This window comes from Eulemur rufifrons, chromosome 7 (assembly GCF_041146395.1).
Source record: "Eulemur rufifrons isolate Redbay chromosome 7, OSU_ERuf_1, whole genome shotgun sequence".
Classification (NCBI taxonomy): Eukaryota; Metazoa; Chordata; class Mammalia; order Primates; family Lemuridae; genus Eulemur; species Eulemur rufifrons.
Window position 1 is genome coordinate 125,777,056 of NC_090989.1, and position 20,436 is coordinate 125,797,491.

A 20,436-nucleotide genomic window follows, 5' to 3' on the forward strand; every position below is an offset into this window, starting at 1 on the left:
AATGTTCCTGTTTTGATCTGGTTCTAGCCGTGACGCCGTCGAGTTGTGCAAAGCCCGGGAACAGTGAGGGCATTAGGACCAGGCGCGAGGCGCACGCCTGGCTCGGGCTCTGTCTGGCAGAGGGCTCTGCTGAGCGGAGCGATGTGTGAAGGGAAACCAGGCACTGCCTGCCGGCTTTACATCTGTTGATCTGACCTGACTGGAAGCGTCCAAGGAAGGACGGCTGTCAGCTCTGCTTGACTGAGAACCCAGCAGCTCACCCCAGACATCTCATAGCAACCTGACTGTTTATGCAAAGGGGGAAAGAAACACATGGGACTAAACACCTGAGCAGAATGGAATCATTATTTTTTTCCCAAGGAGAAAAACAGGATAAAGGGGGGCAAACAATTCAGATTGAAGTCCCTATGAATGGGCTTTCAGAAGGTAACTAAAAATCCACTCCGAGAAAACGTGGGGTGAGACTCGGGTCCTGTGGCCTCTGATTATAAGAGGAAGCAGGTCTTGTACATGCTGTTGGCAAATGTCAGACGGGAAAAAAGGAGCAGGTTAAGTGACTGACAAAAAACTTCCAGGTGGAACGAGCAACCCGGGTTCTGCTGCAAGCTTGAAGGAGCCTGGAGCAGGAGAAAGCGAATTTGAACATGACCTGTTGCATCTGCCAAGTTCCAGCAACATGCTGCTAAGGAAGCGATACAGGCATGGACCGTGCAGACCTCAGTTCCTCCTGCTGTTCCTGATGCTGGGCGGCGTGCTGATGATGGTGGCCATGTTGCACCCTCCCCCACACACCCTGCACCAGCCTGTCACAGCCCAGGCCAGCAAGCGCAGCCCTGAAGCTGGGTACCGCCTGGACTTTGGGGAATCCCAGGAATGGGTACTGGAGGCAGAAGATGAGGGTGAAGAGTACAGCCCCCTGGAGGGCCTGCCGCCCTTCATCTCACTGCGGGAGGACCAGCTGCTGGTGGCCGTGGCCTCACCCAGGGCCAGAAGGAACCAGACCCAGGGCAGGAGAGGCAGCAACTACCGGCTCATCAAGCAGCCCAGCAGGAGGCAGGATGAGGAAGCCCCAGAGAGGGACTGGGGGGCTGAGGAGGAGGATTGGGAGGTGTCTGAAGAAGAGGAGCTGACCCCGCTCGGCCTGGACCCGCGTGGCCTCCAAGAGGTGCTCAGCGCCCGCATCCCCCTCCAGAGGGCCCTGCCCGAGGTGCGGCACCCACTGTGAGTAAGGCCCTTGCTCTCCCTCCCTGACAGCGGGGTGTGGTCGAGTGGCAACCAACTCGGAGGTGCAAACTCTGCACGCTGCCTCCCGTGTCCCCAGGGCAGTGTGACCCAAGGTGCAGTCCCTGGGCCAGCAGCATCAGCATCCTCCTGGGCACTTACTAGAAATGCAGATTCTCAGGCCCCATCCTAGACCAGCTGAATCAGAAACCCTGGGTGAGGTCCCGTGATCTGTATGTAACAAGCCCTCCAGGTGAAAAGCTCTGTCCTGGGTTCTAGTCCTGTTGTCTCTGGATGATCAGGTCCAACAGCTTTATCTCTATAACGCAGAAGGGAGGTTGGAGCAGATGTTCTCAAGGCACTTTCCAGTTCTAACACTCTGCCTCCAATACATTTTGATATGAGGGTTTTGTTACTGTTTGCTTTTATTTTGGATCAAAATAGCAATTGTGGTTAACATTTATATGGCTCTTGCCATGTGCCTGGCTTTAATCTAAGAGCTTTTCATGTATTAACTCATAAAGTCCTGGGAAGTCCTTACAACTCTGCAGGATGGGTGCTAGTGTTATCCTCATGCCTACCTTATGGGTGTGAAAATAAGGCCAAGTGGCTTGCCCACAGTCACGTTGCTAGCTGGGTGCCAAAGCAGGGATTTAAATTAAGGCATGCAAGCTCCAGTGTGCCTGAACCACCGCTCTATACCCCCCTCCTTGGTCCACGAGACTAAGGAAACAGTTCCAGCGCCCAAGGGTTAGAATACTGTGCTGACTGCCGCTCACCCAGCCAGTGGCCCCAACCCCAGCAGGTGAGCTGGGAAGCAGCACGACACTCAGAGCTGTGCCCAGGAAGATGTTGGGCGTATCCCCTGCACCCCTGCCCTCCCCTCCCATCACCATGGCTGGCCAGAGCAGGGGGCCTGGTTACCAGCATCCAGTGAGCTGGTGATCTAGGTCCCTTCCCTATAAGCCATTGCTCTTCCCAGAGCCCAGAGAGTTTCCTGGAAAGCAAACACATCCTCTAGCCCTGGAGGTGAGAGTGCATGTGTAGAGCAGCTGCTGGGAACAGGACCACGTCCTGCTCAGATCCCTGATCTAGTTCTCAGCTGGGGTGCTGGGCCACTCACGCTCAGGGTGTGCCAGTGCAGGTTCAGCACCTGGGAGCAAACACCTCCTTAAACTGTGTGCCCCGGGAACCTCGCTCACCCCACCCTGCCCCCAACCCTGCTGCTCTGACTTTAGGCCTTGGCTTAAAAAGCTCTTTTCAGGAAACTCCCACCCCATTCCAGTTTTATGCTCTGTCTGTACCCTGGAGTTTTAACTCATAGCACTTATTACAACCAAAGTCAAATGATCACTGATGTATTTATTTGTTGAATGCCTGCTTCCCCTGCCATGCTGTGAGCCCCTTAGAAGGTTAGGACCGAGCCAGTATCGTATATTCCAATGCCTAACACACAGCAAAGATATGATTGTTGAATGAATGAATATATAGTTTTCAAAATTTTTGACACTTTTTTCCATTTCCCTAGAGCAAGAATGAGTATCCTCATTAGAATACTCACTCTAAATATACTTGCTTAGAAACATTGCCTAAAACAAGAGGGCTTCTGGCTACCAAAGGGTTGTGTGTGTGCGACTATGTGTGTCTGCATAGTGCGAGTGTGCTACGCATGTGCATATTTGTGGGGCATTGTATATGTATGTGCATGTGTGTGTTGTATATATCCTCTGCGTTGTATGTGTATTGTGTTGTGTATATATTAAATGGACATTGTGCATATGTGTTGTGTGTAGCACATGTGTGTAGTGCATTACGTAGTCCCTGTGTGCCTGGTGCATGTATATGTTGCGTATGTGATATGATGTGCACAGGTATGAGTTGTGTGCTATGTTGTCATATGTGTATGTGTGTTGTGGATGTGTTGATGTGCATGTACATGGTGCACGTATACATTGTGTGTTGGGGGTCATGTGCACATACATCGTGTATATGTGTGCACGTGGGTGTGGCAGTGTGGTGTTTGTTTTGCGTGTTTGTGTGGTGCATGTATACAAACATATTGTGTTGTGACTGTGTTGCATGTTTATGATGTGTTTCTGTGTGTATCATGTGTGTATATTGTATGTGTTGTATGTGTGTTATAAATGCATTGTGTGAGTGGTACATGTATACATGTGCAAGTGTGTTGTGTGCTATGCATGTGGTGAAGAGCATGGATGTGTTGTGTGTGTGGCACAAGTGTGGGTACATTTTGTGGCATGTGTGCTGTGAGTGTACAGTGCACATGGGTGTAATATATGTGTGTATTGTGTATATTGTACATGTGGTGTGATGCGCACATGTAGTGTGCCTGTGTGTACATACATGTGCTGTGATGTAGTGTTTGTTTTGCATGTTGTGTGGTACACGTGTGCATATCATTTGTTGTGTGTTGCATGTGTTTTGTGTGTGTCACATGTGTGTTATAAATGTGTCATGTGATATATGTGTATTGTGCCAGTACGTAATATGTGTTATGCATGCAGTGTGGTGTGCATGAGTGTGTGATGTGCATGTATGAGGTGTGTGGTGCAAGCCTGGGTATGGTCTGTGCGTTTTGTGTTTGATGTGCATGTGTGTGTAGGTGTGTTTATGCACGTGTGCACCACTTCTGTGGTTGCTTCTTCCATCCAGGGTAACCAATACGTTTCAATTTGCCTGGGATGTTCCTGATTTTAGCACTTAAAGTCACCAACAGTCAGTCGGGGAAATGCCTTAGTCCAGGCGAAGGGGGACAGCAGGACACTCCACCCCAGCTTGCCAGGCTTCTCACAGCACAGCGCCAGCTCTGTGCGGAGGTGCGCAGCGCCCTCTGCTGGCCCATGCCAGCGCGTGCACCCTGTGCCTCCCAGGCCGGGCTCCGGGCTCCAGGCCCCCCTCTGCCATTGGCAGCTAAACACCAGCGCTCTCCTTCCCTGGGTCCCTCTCCTGGACACACGAGAGTCCCTGCAAAACTTCAAAGTGAGGCAACAACCCCCACCCTCCCTCCAGGGTGACAGGACTCTTCTTCTCCCACCCCTTTAATACTGGGCCAAAATACAACACATAGGAGAAAGCCATATATTAAGCACCTGCTGTGTGCAGGCCCTGCACTGCTGCTTTCCTACCAGGCCGGGAGATGTTAGAGCATCCGGGGCCTCTGTTTCCTGCCGCAGAGCGCCCTGTACCATCACCGCCCCAGAGCTTCCTGCAAGCCCATCCTTGACTCCTAACCTTGACCAGCCTCTCTAGCCCCAATTCCTATACCCAAACCCCCAAGCCGGCCCTGGCCTGCACCTACTCCCCCTTGCCCAGGCCGCAGGCCTTTTCTGAGTACCTCTAGGGTCACTGCTAGAGGTCAGTTTGAACAGCGGGTATGTAGGAAAGTTACCAATAATGCAAGACCAAAAAAGAAAACCATCAATTGAAAAGAGGCCAAAAGACAATCTCTGGAAAGAGAGGCAAAATTATACTGGACATTTCGTGGGCACTTACTATGTGCTGGACACTCTGCTGTGGGCTCTTCCCTTGGTTAATCTTCACAACAAATCGGCTTCATTTCATGGATGAGGAACTGAGGCACAGAAAGGTGGAGGGACTGGCGCCGGGTTATCTGACCAGGTGTGTCTGACACCAAAGTCACGCTCTTAACCACACTCTGTCCTTTCTACCTCTGCCACTTTCCGGACCAGGGGTCGGGCAAGTCGCATGGCTGAAAGTATTTCAAGTTTTGCCATCTTAAAATGGGGAGCTCTCACACAGGTCCATGGGAGACAGGTTGGAGGACACTAATCACGGCATCCGTGTTTGGAAGGATGAGGCATCAGAAGCCACCGGGTGTCGCATCACAAGGCACACAAGGCGGGAGGCTCTGGGTGCACCCTGCGAAACACTCAGCCCGAGTTAGAAGCAACAGACTCAATGCACATCCAACAATGACAGGAGACCTTAGCAATGCCCTGCTGAGTGAAAGCACTAAGACACAGAGACCTTACAGCACAGTGTCATTAGGGGAAATGTAAACCCACACACACTAACGAATCCATTCTTTGCAGGCACAGAGCAAACTCAATGGAACGGCTGTGCTGTGCGGAGGGGAGGGTCTGGGGGCAGGCGTGGGGATGAAAGTGAATGAATGTACAGATGAAATAAAGAGAAAGGGCCATGATGCAGCCACAAACTGAAAAGGATTAACTCAGCCCTTCAAAGCTGCTGTGAAAGAAGGGGCGGGAGGAACAAACCCTGCCCATTTAGCCTTCTGTAGCACCCATGGCTTTCACAGCTCCTGCGGGCCCCAGCTCTCCTTTGATCATGCAGCGTCCAGCGTGGGGCACTGCATTCCTTGGATCAAAGGGGCTCTCGTGTGAACAAGTGCTTCGTACTCTCTGCGTCTGGGGCAGCGGCCCTCCAGCTTGAGTGTGCATCAGAACTCGGAGAGGGCTGGTGAAAATACAGACTCCTGGGTCTGCCCCTCCAGTTTCTGACTCAGTAGGTCTGAGATGGGGCTCAGCATTTGCATCTCCACAAGCTCCTGGGTGCTGCTGCTGCTGACCTGGGACACCTTGACCACCACTGCTCTATGGCAGGCTCTTTATGCCAAACAGATTGGCCAGAGTGGTGCTCCTCAGACTTTAACGTGCATGCAAATCACCTGGGCATCTTGTCAAAAACACAGTAGACCTAATTCAGTAGGTCAAGGGTGCAAGCCAAGGTGCTACATTTCTGCCAAATGTTGGAACCAGCCCTGCTGGTCCACAGGCTGCACTGTTGAACAGCGAGGAGCTACGCCACTGGTTCCCAAGAGTATGTGCACGTCTGATTCCCCCGTACTGCTCGTTAAAAACACTGATGTTCAGACCCTGTCATTGGACACTCTCCGTAGTTCTGAGTTGGAGCCTAGTAATCTGAATTTTTAAAAGCTGATGCTAGTTTGGGGAACTATGGGAATAGAAATTGAGTGGAGAGGTAGTAGAGTTCAGGAAGTTTCCATTGAGGAAGTAACACCGGAATCAGAAAATAGAGAAGAAAGGTCTCCCTCATGACCCCAGGGGTTTGTATTTGTACTTAAACATAAATGTCAGCTCAGCTGTAGCTGGCTGTGTGCTCCCAGCATGCATCAGCTTGCAACTTCCATCTGTGGTTCAGCCTGTGCTTTCCTGGTTTCCGTATCCACAACCGTCACTAAATCATATGTTCATTGAACAGTGGACCTGGGGTTAAATCCTGGCACCACCTCTTACTGTGTGACCTTGTACAAGTCACTCAACCTCTCTGAGCTTCAGTTTCCTCAATTGTAAAATGGGGTGATAATAACACCCTTCCCCAGGGTTGTAGAGAAAATGAGATAAAATATGGGATGACTTTTCCCCCAGTAGTAAAGTCCAAACTGAAGTTGCCCTCATCATATTCTTGAGTAAACAGCCCGGGCAGGAGTGAGTTGGAGAGAAGGAGAAACCACGGAGCTGTGCGCATGACATCACCGTTCTTTCTCTCACCGAAGAGTTATTTCCTGGCCCTTGGGGCCACCAAATCATCACAAACTTGGCGGCACACTGGAATGATCTGGAAAGTTTTAAAAGCTACTCATGCTCAGGGCCCACTTCCAGGGATTCTTATTTAGTTGGTCTGCAGTGAGGTCTGGGCACCAAGAGTTCACAGCTCCCCAGGAGGTTCTAACATGCAGCCGGGGCTGAGAACCTGGGCTGCGGGCCCCAGACGGTTGACGGGCTTCACAGCCGGCGGGCAGAGCTGGGAAGGGGTATCTTCTCCTTTGTTCCCTCTCTGCTGCCCGAGAGGCCGTGCTAGGCATGGAGCCAGGGCAGGGGCAGGGGCAGGAGAATCACTTTGGCACGAGCTTTGTTGTCGTCAAGCAGAAGGCGGTGTTGCAATCCACGCTGGGTCCATTCAGTTCCCTGTGAAGCCTCTGTCCCGCCAGGCAGTGAGTCACCCCAGGATGACTCCCGCACCCCTTGTTGGCTCTGATAGCCTGGCCTGCAAAAGAGAAAGGAGATCAATAGATCTGCAAGGGCAGACGTGCCATTCAGGGGTGGTGAGGGAAGGACAAGAACAGGAATAGGCTGGAGTTGAGACCTGTGGCTGGAACTCAGCTCGGCCCTCCTAAAAAGAGGGGAAAGAACGCAGTGTGGGCAGTGTGAGTGGTGCTTATGGGGCCTGGCTGGCCAAGTCCCAAGGAAACCTGCAGCACTAAGCTTCCAGCTCTCAAGTCCAGTATAGTCACAGCGGGGCAGTACCTGTTCTGGATCTGCATCTAGATCCGTCGCCCCTCAATGGGGTTGCCGTGTAGACAGGGCTGAGTACATATAACGCCCTGGGTCCAATGCACTCACCGCAGCCAGTGTGGTAGGGTCTTGCTCTGCACTTCAGGACAAACCCAGCTGGCCTTAGGGATGAGATTAGAGGGGGTCAACCTGTGCCTTGTCTTTCGTCATTCCTAGGGGGGACAATTGGTATCATTTACCCCAGTGCCACTCAGAGTGTGGTCCTCAGCCCTGCAGCATCAGAAATGCAAACTCTCAGGCCCCACTTAGACCCACTAGATGAACTCTCTCTTTTAACAAGATCCCCAAGCGATTTACATTCATGTTAAAGCTTGAGAAACACTGATGAGGCCAGTGGTTCAGTTGATCACAGGCCAGTCGATTAGAATCAGCTAGAGAGTTTATGAATCATCATGCCCAGGCTCCAACCCAGACCAATCAAATACAGTTTGCTGGGACTCACTCTCTAAGTGATTTGAATGCACAGCCAGGCTGAGAACCACTGATTTAGGCCGTTTTAGGTGAAAATGAACAGAGACACTCAAGTTACTTAGGGTGATGGGGTTACTGCAAGTTTACACTGGAAGTAAGGAAAGAGCAGAGAACTGCCCAGGCAAGACTGGAGGAAATGGACAGGAGGGAGACTCCAATCCATAATTCCTTTGGGGATGTGGACTTCATGACATCCTTCAGCAGCAGGTGTCCCAGCACCTGCTCAGGTGTTCTGCCCTCATGTTAACTCACCTCCTATCGTCTTGCCACTCACAACCCCTGCCCTCTACTCAAGTTGTGGTCCAGGGACCAACAGCATCAGCATTGCCCGGGAGCTCAGGAGAAATGCAGAATCTCAGGCCCTGCCCAAGACTTTGGAGAACCCCCGCAAAGGCATGCACCTTTTGTGACCTGTGTCCACTGATGGAGAATGACAGGCTGGTAGCATCAGACTCAGACTCATCATACTCCATCCCTTTCCTCCCTGCTCTCTCATCCATGAGCTCCTTTGGCCACTCCTCCAAGGGCTCACTCACCTCCAGGCTTGTCCCAGCCCTAGATGTTGGTATTCCTAAGATGAGTCCCACCGATTACAGAAAAGTGAGGCTGAACACTGGGATTTTCTTATAATATAGGAATGTGGCTCTATGGTATTACCCTGCTGTTAATATTGACAACCAGCCTATACCTTCCTGGAGAACAAGAACAGTGTCTTCCTTCATTCATTGGACAAATATTTATGTAACAACTGTTAGAAGTAAGAAGGTGAGCAAGACCCAGCCCCAGCCCAAGAAGCTTGGGGTACACTGGGGGTTTCAGACAGGCAACCAGGCTGTTACATCAATGGGATTTGAGCTGAGCTATGGAAGCCCACCTGAGTGGGGAGCCTCTGCTGAATTGGTAGGAGCTGGGAGTCAGTAACCCCCAGGCAGCTTTAGAAAACCCTGCAGAAACCTTTCTACTCCGGCCAGGCGAGGGAGAGTGGAGGAGTGTTAGGATCACAGCCAGGCCATCTGGTGCAATGCTATGACTCATTCTCCTCAGAATCGGCATCCAAATCCATTGTCCAAGCTCACGGGGGATTGTGGAGTGGCGTGAAAAGAGGGCGTGCGTCTGTGTGTAAACACAAGACTTGGACTCCTGATCTTGAGTATGAAGATATAAAGCCAGCCTGTACTGAACAGCTCTCTTAGGCCATTACTGTCCCTCTCAATCCAGGCCACACTCCTGGGCTGGAGAAGGTGTCAGCATCCCCATGTTGGCTAATGAGAGGATGTAAATAGCAGAGCCGGAGTCAAACCGGCTGATTTAATTCCAAAGCCCTTGGTCTTTCCTCTCCCCTGCTGCCACTCAGAGGATGGACAAAGGCAGTCAGGAGTGGGCTTTTGGACCCTTGGGTGACACATACAAACTGAGATAGTAAAATAGTCACCAGATATCTGGCTGAAGCCTGAAGAAAGTAGCCCCATTATTTAATGATTAAAAACATGCATTTCTTCCTGGATTTTCTGCACCAGTCACTGGTCACTTTTGGGTATTGCTCTACACTGTCCAAGAGCCTTTGCTACACACTGCCCCACTGATCCACTCAGCAGTCCCACTGTGGCATTGGGAGAGCAGGGATTATGTTCACCCCACTCAACACAGAGATTCTAGGGCACAGAAAGGTGACATGACTTGCCCAAAACTCCTTGCTTCGATCACGTACTTTTTGGCTCACTTGTTTGTTTACCTAGATACCTTATTTTCTCAAAGGATTTGAAGTGGCTTAGAAGAAGATGTGTCATAAAATAGAAAATTTATTATTATTGTAATTTTTAGTCAAGGTAAGGGAAAACATTTCAGAATACCTTTCTATCAGTTCACGGTACATGCCAGCCTTTTCCCACCTCTGGGCCTTAGCAGAGGCTGTGACACCTGCCAGGAATGTCATTCTCTACCTGTACCCTCTCTCTTGACTTTGTCCTACCCATCCTCCAGGTCTTGGCTTTGATTTCACATTCCCACCTCCTGAATGCCTCCTTTGGGTATTCATTGCAACTGTTGAATAATGATTTCGTTATCTGATTAATAGTAAATAAACTCCATGATATCAGGGACTATTTTTGGGTTCTCCTCAAAGCAGATCCTGAGACAAGGGTCTAATTTGCAGGAGATCCCAGGAAGCACTGGCAGGGGCCCAGGGAAGTGGAGCAGAGAATAGAAGGCAGCCGATGAAAGGCACGTTTTCCAGGCAGCTGCCTCTGTGGGCAGCTGGAGTTCAGCCCTGCTGGGAAACTCTGGGAGAGGCTGTAGAGCGTGCATCTCAGCATTACCCGCTGTCTGAGTCTGTTTGTGTTGCTATAAAGGAAAACCTGAGGCTGGGCAATTTGTAAAGAAAAGAGGCTTATTTGACTTATGGTTCTGTAGGCTCTACAGAAAGCAGGGCATTGGCCTCTTGGCTTCCAGTGAGGTCCTCAGGCTGCTTCCCCTCACAGTGGAAGGCTAAGGGGAGCCGGCATGTGTGGAGAGCACATGGTGAGAGAGGAAACAAGAGGGGAGAGATGCCAGGCTCTTTTTAAAATAACCAGCTCTCACAGGAACCAACAGAGTGAAAACTTACTCACTCGCCTCCTGCATTAATTTATTCATGAGGGATCTGCCTCCGTGACCCAAACGCCTCCCATAGGCCCCCACTTCCAACATTGGGGATCAAATGTCAACATCAAGTTTATGGAGTCAAATATCCAAACTATAGCACCCACCCTCCGCCCTTAGGGGTGAAGGTGCTGGGCATTATTAATAATACACCAAATCTTTTTAGTCATTGGCCAAGAGGAGCTCACTGGGGTGGGGGTAGGGGGTAGTTCTCAAGCTCTCAAGTCTGCTGGTGACTGGGGAGAGCACCTATGGCAGCCAGAGAAAGCTCTCGGGCAATTGGAAGTGAGGCTGTCCTGTATTATAGTGATATGGTCCAAGGGGATATGGGCAGGGACACCACAGACTCTGCTTCAAGGATCTTATTCATTTAATTCACCTTTCAGTTCTAACATATAATAGGCTGTCAGTAAATATCTGTTAAATGACTAGATAGAAAAATGGAAGGTCAAGATCAAAGAGAAAATCAGCATGAAGATGAATGAAGATAGGCAATCTTTTTTTTTTTTTCTTTTCTTTTTTTTTTTTTATTATATATATATTTTTTTTAATTTAGTTTTACAGAATCAAAGAGTCTAACAGTATATCTTGTTAGATACAGTATGTCCTCCAGAGCCTATCTGGAGCCCTCTCAATGAATAAATATCCTACTTCCTTATTCTGAGCTACCTGGAAGCCAAAGTGAAAAAGATAAGATGATAGATACCATAATTGTTATTGTTCATGAGAAGGAAACACACCAGTTCCTCAGAGGAAGAAAAGTATTTCGTAGCACTTATATTTGAAAGGAATTTCCTTCCAAGGCTTCGTAGTGGGAAATAATAAGTGATAGAGGAGACAACACCCTCAACAGTTTCCTTCCACGATGCAAAACAGGTTTCTTAAAACTAATCCTTGGACTGTCCCCTGATGAAAGCTGAGAGCATGATGCAAAAAATGACTTCACATAAGCAAATTTCTAAGGCAGCCAAGATAGTGGGGTCCAAGTAAGTTGCTCTGAGGACCTTAATGAATCAGTGTAGATGGTTCAGAATGTGTGAAGGAACCAAGAGATTGCATGTTTTTGAAATAACCCTCCATCACTGTCACTTTATGACTCTGAATCCAGAACATTCTGCTAGCACTAAAAGCACTGTAGTCCAAGAAGGTGAGATATTGATATCTACATCTATCTAGATATAGCTAGTGGTGGAGATATATGTGCATATATATATCACTATACCATCAGTTATTTCCTGTATAACTTTAAGCAAGTCATTTAAGCTCTCTGGCTCTAGTTTCCTCATCTTTAAAATGGGAAAGTGTTTCCATTATCTAGTGCCACATAACACACTACCTCAAAATTCAGTGGCTTAAAAAAGATTGAAACTTTTGTGCTTTAAAGAATGCCAGCAAAAAATTGAAAAAGACAATCCAGGGATGGGAAAAATATTTGTAAATACTATATCAGATGAGATTTGTATCCAGAATACATAAAGAACCCTTACATCCCAACAATAAAAAGATACAATCTAAAAATGGGCAAAGGATGTGAATAGACATTTCTCTAGGAAGGCATAGAAATGGCCAATAGCACATGAAAAGATGCTTGAATCATGAGTCAGTAGAGAAATACAAATCAAAACCACAGTGAGATACCATTTTGCCCCCACTAGGATGACTAAAATAAAAGAGACAATGCCAAGTGCTCACAAGGATGCAGAGAAACCAGAACCCTCATACACTGCTGGTGGAACTGTAAAATGGTGCAGCTGCTTTGCAAAAGGGAGTGACGGTTCCTCAAAACGTTAATCGTGGAGCTACCCTATGAGCTAGTAATGCCCGTCCTAGGTATATACTCAAGATGATTAAAAACATATGTTCACACAAAAAACTTATACATAAATATTCATAGTAGCATTAGTCCTAATAGAAGTCAAATGGAAACACCCCAAATGTTCATCAACTGATGAATGGATAAATAAAACGTGGTATATTCAAACAATGGAATATCATTTGGCAAAAAAAAAAAAAGAAATCAGATACTGACACATGCTACAACCTGATGCTAAGTAAAAGAAACCAGTCCCAAAGGGCCACATATTACACCATTGCATTCATATGAAGTGCCCAATGTCGGCAGACCTATAGAGACAGAAAGTAGATTAGCGGTTGCCAGGGGCTGGGGTGGTTGCAGTGTGAGTGGGTAGTGGGTTTCTTTTGGTGGTGTTGAAAATGTTCTCAAATTAGATAGTGGCGATGGCCACACAACTTTGTGAGTGTACTTGAAACCACTGAATTGTACATTTTATAAGGGCAGATATTATGATGAGACTGATGTGCTACCTACTGCACTCACAAGGCGCGTAAGGGTAGATATTATGGTATGTGAATTCTATCTCAATAAAATTGTTATTAAAAATTAGTGACTTCAAACAATAACCCTTTATATGTTCAAGATTCTATTATATAATTTGGATTGGCCTCAGCTAGGCAGTTCTGCTGATCCCCACACTCCTGTGCTGCCGTCATCTGGAGGCTGGCTGGGACTGCGTAATTTAAGACGCGTCACTCTCATGCCTGAGAGTGGTGCCGGTCCTCGCCTGGGGCGCCTTAGTCTTTCTTCAGGTAGCTTCTACTCCTCCGTTAGGCTATCCTGGCCCCATTACATGGCATTTTATGACAGCAAATGGAAGGCCTTGAGTCCTAATTGTGGGAGTTCCAGAACATCACGTTCTGTTGGTCCAAGGAAGTCACAAGGCCAGCCAGGTTCAGGGGTGTGGAATTAGATTCCACCTCCTGATGCAAAAAGTGGCAGAGTCACATTGCAAAGGAACATGCATAAAAGGGTGGACAGAATCCTGTGACCATCTGTGCACATATGAAAATACCTATTTCAAAGGGCAGTTGGGAGGATTACATGTGATAGTGCATGTAAAGTATTTAGCACAGCACTTGGTCCACAGGAACACTCACTGACTGGTGGCTATGGTGGATATTAACAAGATGCTGACATCACAGGTGCCACCCCGATTCCGCTACTCTCTGGTGGTGAGAAGAGATCATAGGCCCAAAGGTGGAAAGGTCCTAAGACATGACATAGTGAGCCCCCATTATCAGATGTGGGCACTGGGATCCAGAGGAGAGAAGTGACAGACTTGTCCAAGGTCCCTTATCTCCCTTCCCTCAAGGGGATTAGGAGGCCTGAGCACGACTGAGGGTCTTTTTCCAGGACAGGTGACACATCCCTGTTCACACCTAGTCGCTCCCTCCTCCCCCAGACCACTGTCCTGGCTCAGGCTGTGCACACAGCACCGGCTCCACTCACAAGGGGGTCTCAGAGGGGAAATGTGCACAGGGGCAGAGTGTAGCCTGCAGGTTAAGGAAGAGGAGTCGCACCCCAGTGGTGGCAGGGAGTAGTTATGCGAACTGAGATGTCACAAAATGGCAGCCTTAGGTCATGACCTGTCACGGACACATTTGTTTGGACACAGTATTTTTTTAAAATGTTGGATTAGTGGCCAATAACTAAAAATCAAGAGATTTCACATAAGCAATTCGGGTTTCTGGCTTTCTCTGAAAACCAGGAAGATCTAGCAAAACTGGGCTGAATTTCCTCCTGGTAATATGGCTGCTCCTTTTAGGTGGACCATGTGGTCTCTGGCTCACCATAGCCCTCCAGGGCCAGATCACTGTCTCCCTGGCTAATGTTTGAGTCTGTGCTCCCTCCACACCTGAACAGAGGGCTTGGAGCTCTAAGGAGGGGGTGGCCTAGATGCACATTAGGGCCCTTTGCAAAGAGCCTCATTGGCTGGACCTCAGAGGGTTTCATAGGCATCCAGTGGCTTCTCTGAACTGCTGCTCAAACTGTCTCCCTACTTGTGGTCTACCCAGCCCTCATTCCTCACTGCCCAAAGCTCTGTAAGGTTGGTGGGGAGGGGGCAGGAAGAGTGGGTGGACTGCAAAGCAGATGGCCGGTCCTTAGTGTCATCTCCCTCCTTTTCTCATTCCCACCTCCCTCCTGTGCCTCATGGTGACATCAGGGGCCCAGGGGCCCCAAACATAGATGACTAGGGTCATCCCCTCAGCATCTCCCAAACCTTACGCACTCGCATCAGCTAAGGGGCTAATGGATGCTCACTGTTACAAGATTTACTCTCCTGAAGGGAAGTCATCCTGCATTTTAACACAATGAAATGGAAGCCACCAAAGCCCCCTGGGTGAGCAAGGAGATTGGAGGCCTTTGCTCCCAATGGCTGCCTGAATCATGGAGAACATTCACTGTTGGTCCGGGGCTCCGGGGAGATTAGGTCCAGCAGGGGATCTGTCTGAACCGCAGTCACTCACTTGGCCTCTTTTGCCTGTGGTCCCCTGTGGTGGACGGTGCTGCCAAGCTGCACAACTCCAAGAGGCAGCAGCCTGTGGTGTTCTCTGAGCATGGCACCCACTGGAGTTGGGCAATGCAACAGCCCCAATAGTGGGGATGAGGATTAAATGGATTAAATTACTGGGAAAATCCTACAAATACTAGCGACCATTATTCCCAAGACATCTGACCAGTTCCTTTGCTGTGCTGAAGGACAACCTCAGAGGCATGCTTCGACAACACCGAGCTAGCCGCACATTCTTACCCAAGTAGCAGAAACAGCACGCAATTATTGAAAGCTTGCAGTGGGCAAAACACACAACATATCTCTTTGCTTATATAATCTTTACATATTCCTCTATAGTAACTTTACTTGTTATTCTCATCTTATAGGTGAAGAAATTGAGGCCTAGAGAGGTATCCAGGCACAAGAGGAGGCTTGCAAGAAATACTAATAACTAACATCTTTGAGCTCTTACTATGAGTGAGGCATACAGGCTAAGTATTTCATATGTATTAACTCATTCAATCCTTCCAACATGCCCATTTTACAGATGAGGAGACTGAGGTTAAGTAAGTTGCATGCTCAGAAAAGAATTAATGGAATCAAAAGCATTGCGAGAAAGGAGAATTAATTCCTGAAGACAGAACTGGGTCTGTGCCTCTGGAAATTGTTGAAAGGACAGATGGTTGTCAGAGAGCTATGCCACTTGCCCAAGTCACATCAGAACAGATCCAGGATTTGAACCCAAGGCCAGAGCTTCGTCTCCTATCCACCTGACATAACATTGGCTAACTGAGCATGTTTTCCAGCGAGTTTGTCAAGGTGGGTGGAGTTGCAGTTTGGTGGCTCTCAGGGATTCCGCATGTCACAGCCTCCTTCTCCACTCTGTGCTGCCACCTGGACCTACTGTCCCATTTGCCCATCCTCACAAGAGTCTGCTGCCCACGGGCTGACAAAGCCTGTCCCTGGATGACGGCCATGGACCCCACAAGCCCACACACACAGTTGGCATCCCCCTTCCACTGTGTCCGGGAGCTACACAGCCTGCACTATCCGCAGGCCCCTCCTCCTGTCACTGCCCACCAGAAACAAAACAATCAACCCCTGGCTCCTCTTAAAAGCATCTAACAGGCCCTGAGACACGAGGCCTTTCATGACACTTGGCTCTGCGCTCCAGAGCCGTTTTGAGGGCGCTGGGCCGTCTCACAAACCTCAGGCTGGGTTTGCTCAGAGCCGCGCTGGTCCTCTCCTGGTTATTTCCACGGTTGTTCTCAGCTCTTGTCTCCTGGCAGTTCTGCAGTTGCCTGGAGAGGGGCCGGCAGCGGTGTGCTCATGTCTTGAAGGCCGTGTGAGCGTCTATCTCCCTGGGAGGGAAGGAAGGTTCTTTCCGAGCTGATGCCGGGAGACCCACCCCACAGGTGGGAGGCACCCCGCAGCCTGGAGACAGCTCTCAGGAGCCCACTTGGCCTTTCACCCCTGAGCAGCCTAAGTGGACCCCACTCCCCCTCCTGGCCCGTCTGCTCTCTCTTCTGTGAAGAGAGAACAAGTTGTATTGGTTCATAAAACTCCAAAATTCCTGGGGCAAGAGGACCTATGAAATTCTCTTTCAAATGCTGCTCTCCTGAGAGTCCATCTCCTCCTGCCCCCCCTACAGGAGAGGTGCCCCAGAGAATCAAAACACACAGAATTTCAAGGCTGGAAGAGCCTCAGAGGAACATCTTGTAGCAGTGGGGCGTCTATTAATCATAAAGCAAACACAGTGCTTGCTCTGCCAGCCACGTGCCTAATGCTTTATAAAGATCATTTTATCTACGGAGTGGGTGCTGTCGCTACCATTCTGAGGAAACCAAGGCACCCAGAAGCTAAGTGACTTGCCCAGGGTCATTTACACAGCTAAGAAGTGGCGGAGCTCCAGCGACCACGACCTGAGTCACCGGGTGAGACCGCAGCCCTGTAGAGAACGTTCTGTGAGGCCAAAGTGGGGGGTCGGGTGCCCTGGTCACCAGCTACCTAGCAGAGCAGGAAGTTCTCATGTCTCCTGGCTTTGAGGAGCGTGCACGGAGTGTGGTCTTAAAGAGCTAGATTCTAAACAAGGATTTCTTTCCATGGTGGGGCCCCTGCAATGTGCCAGGCTCTGTGCTAAGAACTTTTTCAGACTTCCTCCTCACCAAAGCCCTGAAGTGGCCACTGCTGGCGTTGCCATTGTGCAGATGGAAAACCACACTTGAAAGCAATTCGGCGGTGTCTCATGCTATACTGTAGCATAGCTGTTTAAATATAGCTACAGTTTACAAAGATGATCAGAAATATAATATTCATGCTAATTGTATCCCATTATTATTCTTTGATTCTCACAACAGGCCTGAAGGGTATTGTTATCCTTATTTTTCAAATGAGGAAACTGATGCTTATAAATATTGAATGTATTACCCAACGGAACTCAGGAAGCAGCAGGGTAAGGATTTAAATCTAAATATGTCTGATTCCAAAGTCTGTTCTTTTGACCACATTACTACAAGGGTACACACACACACACACACACACACGTGCATGTGTGTGCATGCCACACACTTGTGCTGTTTCCAATGCTCGTATTCTGCAGATTGGGACGGAGAAAGAAGCTGGGCACAGCTGGCAGGCATGGCTGCGTGCTGCCCTGAGAGCCGACATGACAGCCATGGCTCCCTATTAAACTGCCCCCACAGGCCTCTCCGTCCCAAACTCCTTTCCTGTCTTACAGACAGACAGCCTCCCGGGAATATGCCCAAGTAACAGTTTAGGGGTTTTCTTTTGCATCTACTGAATTCACTGAAGCAAACTTTGTTTGCACAGCCACCAGCCCTAGTCTAGGACCCCTGGATTTGCCCCACACCCATGACACAGAGGGAATGGAGAGGACACAAAGGAAATTTTGAACCTGTTTGTGAACAGCCTAGAGCAACTCTGAGGGCAGGCAGCAATTCTCACAGCCAGATGGCTTGGAGGAGGAAAGCTCCACCAGGGGGGGGCGCGATGGAGGGGACAAAAGACCTCAGCAAAGACGGCAGCATATGCTGGGGGACTCTCAGTTATCTTCCTGAAACCTAACAGGGAAGCTGGTTCCACTTCCGATGTGTTACCTGAACAGCCCTGACCTCAGACTGTAAACGTTCATGTAAAGTTCATTATTTTATTTATCTTAAGGATGGTTCTAAGGACCTTGTCATCCATTTAGGGACTGCTTTCTAAAGTCCATAGGAATTTCTTTTTAAAATTAGTGTTAGATGTAAAAACTGATCTGTATTAGAGTTAATAGAATTGAAACATGTCAGATTCCTGGTTTTGTTTATTGTGGATGGTTATGTAAGATATTATTATTGGAGGAAGCTGAGTGAAGGGAACACAGGAACTCTCTGTGCTATTTTTGCAACTTCTTGCTGGTGTTAAGCTATTTCAGAATAAAAAAGTGATACATTGAAAGAAAAGAAATTACTAGGAAAAGAGTGTTGTCTTCCCTAAAATACTTTCTCTGATGGTGATAATTCTGTTGCTGAATAAACTTACCATTTTACTTTGGCTACCAGGAATCTCAGGGTCAAATTTAAAATTCATTCTAGGAATACATAGGCCCTTATAGCTCATATATTTATGTTCTTTCTCCAAATGTTGACTTTCTACATTTACTTATATTTCCCTGGATCCTGGTGTTTCCTCCTTATTTTTATGTTACCATCATTTTAAGTATTTGTGTTGTATATATTTCTTGTGAGTGGTTTCAAATCCTTTATGAAAAGATATAGAGTACAAATATATAAACTAACAAAATCATTAGCTAGTTTATGAGATGTTTATGTGGTTTTTAAAAATCATCTAGGAATTCTGTTTTACTTTTAGCGCAAAGCATTTACCCAGCACCGATTCTCCTCCTCTACACAGAATTTTGCACTGAAACTCACACATAGGTTTCCTGTGCGTTGAGAGTTTTCAGCCTCGGTTAGGATGGGCACCAGGCGGAGGGACGCTCAGCTAAGGAGCAGCATGGGTTGACACTGCTTCAGGTGGCCACCCTTAGTCTAGATGTCACTATGCTCGGGTTCCACCTTCACAGAGGCCTTTGCATGTCGAAAGTTTGGGGTTCTGGAGATAACCACAATTCAGACGTCCCTTTGAGGAGGGACATGGTTTTGGCAGCAGCTGGAACCTAAAAAGAAGAGCTTTGGAAACATATTTTAGGGAAGTGCCTTTTGTGAGCAAGTGTGAGCCACACACTGCTCCATGTAGCAGGTTGTTATAATAATTCATTCCACCGTGGACCCACTCAGGCTGCCAACACACTGAAGCAAATACCAAGCATCCTGTTCACCTGGGGAGGAGATAGGGGAGCACGAACAGCCTCCTGGCAGAGGCAACTCCGTGCTCACCAGTGTGTCCAGTCACGAACCAGCAAAATGGAAAGGGCGTGAGAGCTTTGAAGGGATAATTTCCAGCTCTGCCACTTACCAGAAATGTGACCTTTGCTGAGTCTTGCCTCCCCTCTGAACCTCAGTTTACCCATCTGTAAAATAGGAGTGAGAGAGCCCAACCCACAGATTTCTTATCTGATGAACGTGCAGTAATTCGTGGAAGGGGCCTCACAGGGTGTTTGGCATGTTGTTGACACTCACAGACATTCAATTATTGTTCCTTTTTAAATAATAATAACAAGAACAAATGCTTGTTTTGTGCCAGGAGCTGCACTGGGTTGTAGAAATACAAAAATAAAGCAAATAGTGTCCTCCCTTTAAACGGATGACAATTAGTGTTCACAGCGCGCTTGACTGTGTGCATTCTCCTATTTAAGCCTGACCACAGCTCTGTGAGGTTGGCAGTATTGTCATGCATTCCCATTTCACAGATGAGGACAGCCGTCTGCTGAGAATGGTGGCAACACCCCTCAACTATTATACAATGACAGGAGCATGGATTAAACATCACAGAGGAGCTCTTGGGATCTGAGGCCTGGAAGATAGTAGGCAGCGCTGCTGTGGGGTGTAATGGGCTCTCTTTATGTGGAAACGTTAAGAGCCCCCAAGGAGTGCTGCTGCGCCGGAAGGAGGCCCATATGCTGGGAGCAGCCTCAGGCAGGGCCTGGGCATAAGTTAGAGCATGTGGAGTGTTTCTTACAGCCTTTCCTCCCCCATGGCTGCCTGGTTCTCTTCCCTGCAGGTGTCTGCAGCAGCACCCCGGGGACAGCCTGCCCACGGCCAGCGTCATCCTCTGTTTCCATGATGAGGCCTGGTCCACCCTCCTGAGGACCGTGCACAGCATCCTGGACACAGCACCCAGGGCCTTCCTGAAGGAGATCATCCTGGTGGACGACCTCAGCCAGCAAGGTAGCTGTGGCTTTTCCCCCAGGCTCCTGGAGTTGGAGACAGAGAAGCCTCCCTGCCTGACTTCTGGGTCAGTGGTTCTCAAACTTGAGC

The 20,436-nt window shown here is 48.6% G+C and overlaps 1 protein-coding gene across 2 annotated transcripts in view; it reads left to right on the forward strand.

The window, feature by feature from the left end:
* The first annotated feature begins 676 nt into the window (after window positions 1–676).
* The window catches only part of GALNT15 (polypeptide N-acetylgalactosaminyltransferase 15), a 48,150-nt gene continuing 28,390 nt past the window's right edge, over window positions 677–20,436 (forward strand). For both annotated transcript variants that reach the window (XM_069473270.1, XM_069473269.1), the window contains exons 1-2: window positions 677–1,221; window positions 20,180–20,346. In XM_069473270.1, the coding sequence (XP_069329371.1) occupies window positions 677–1,221; window positions 20,180–20,346 (712 nt within the window). The remainder of the gene's footprint in view (window positions 1,222–20,179; window positions 20,347–20,436) is intronic.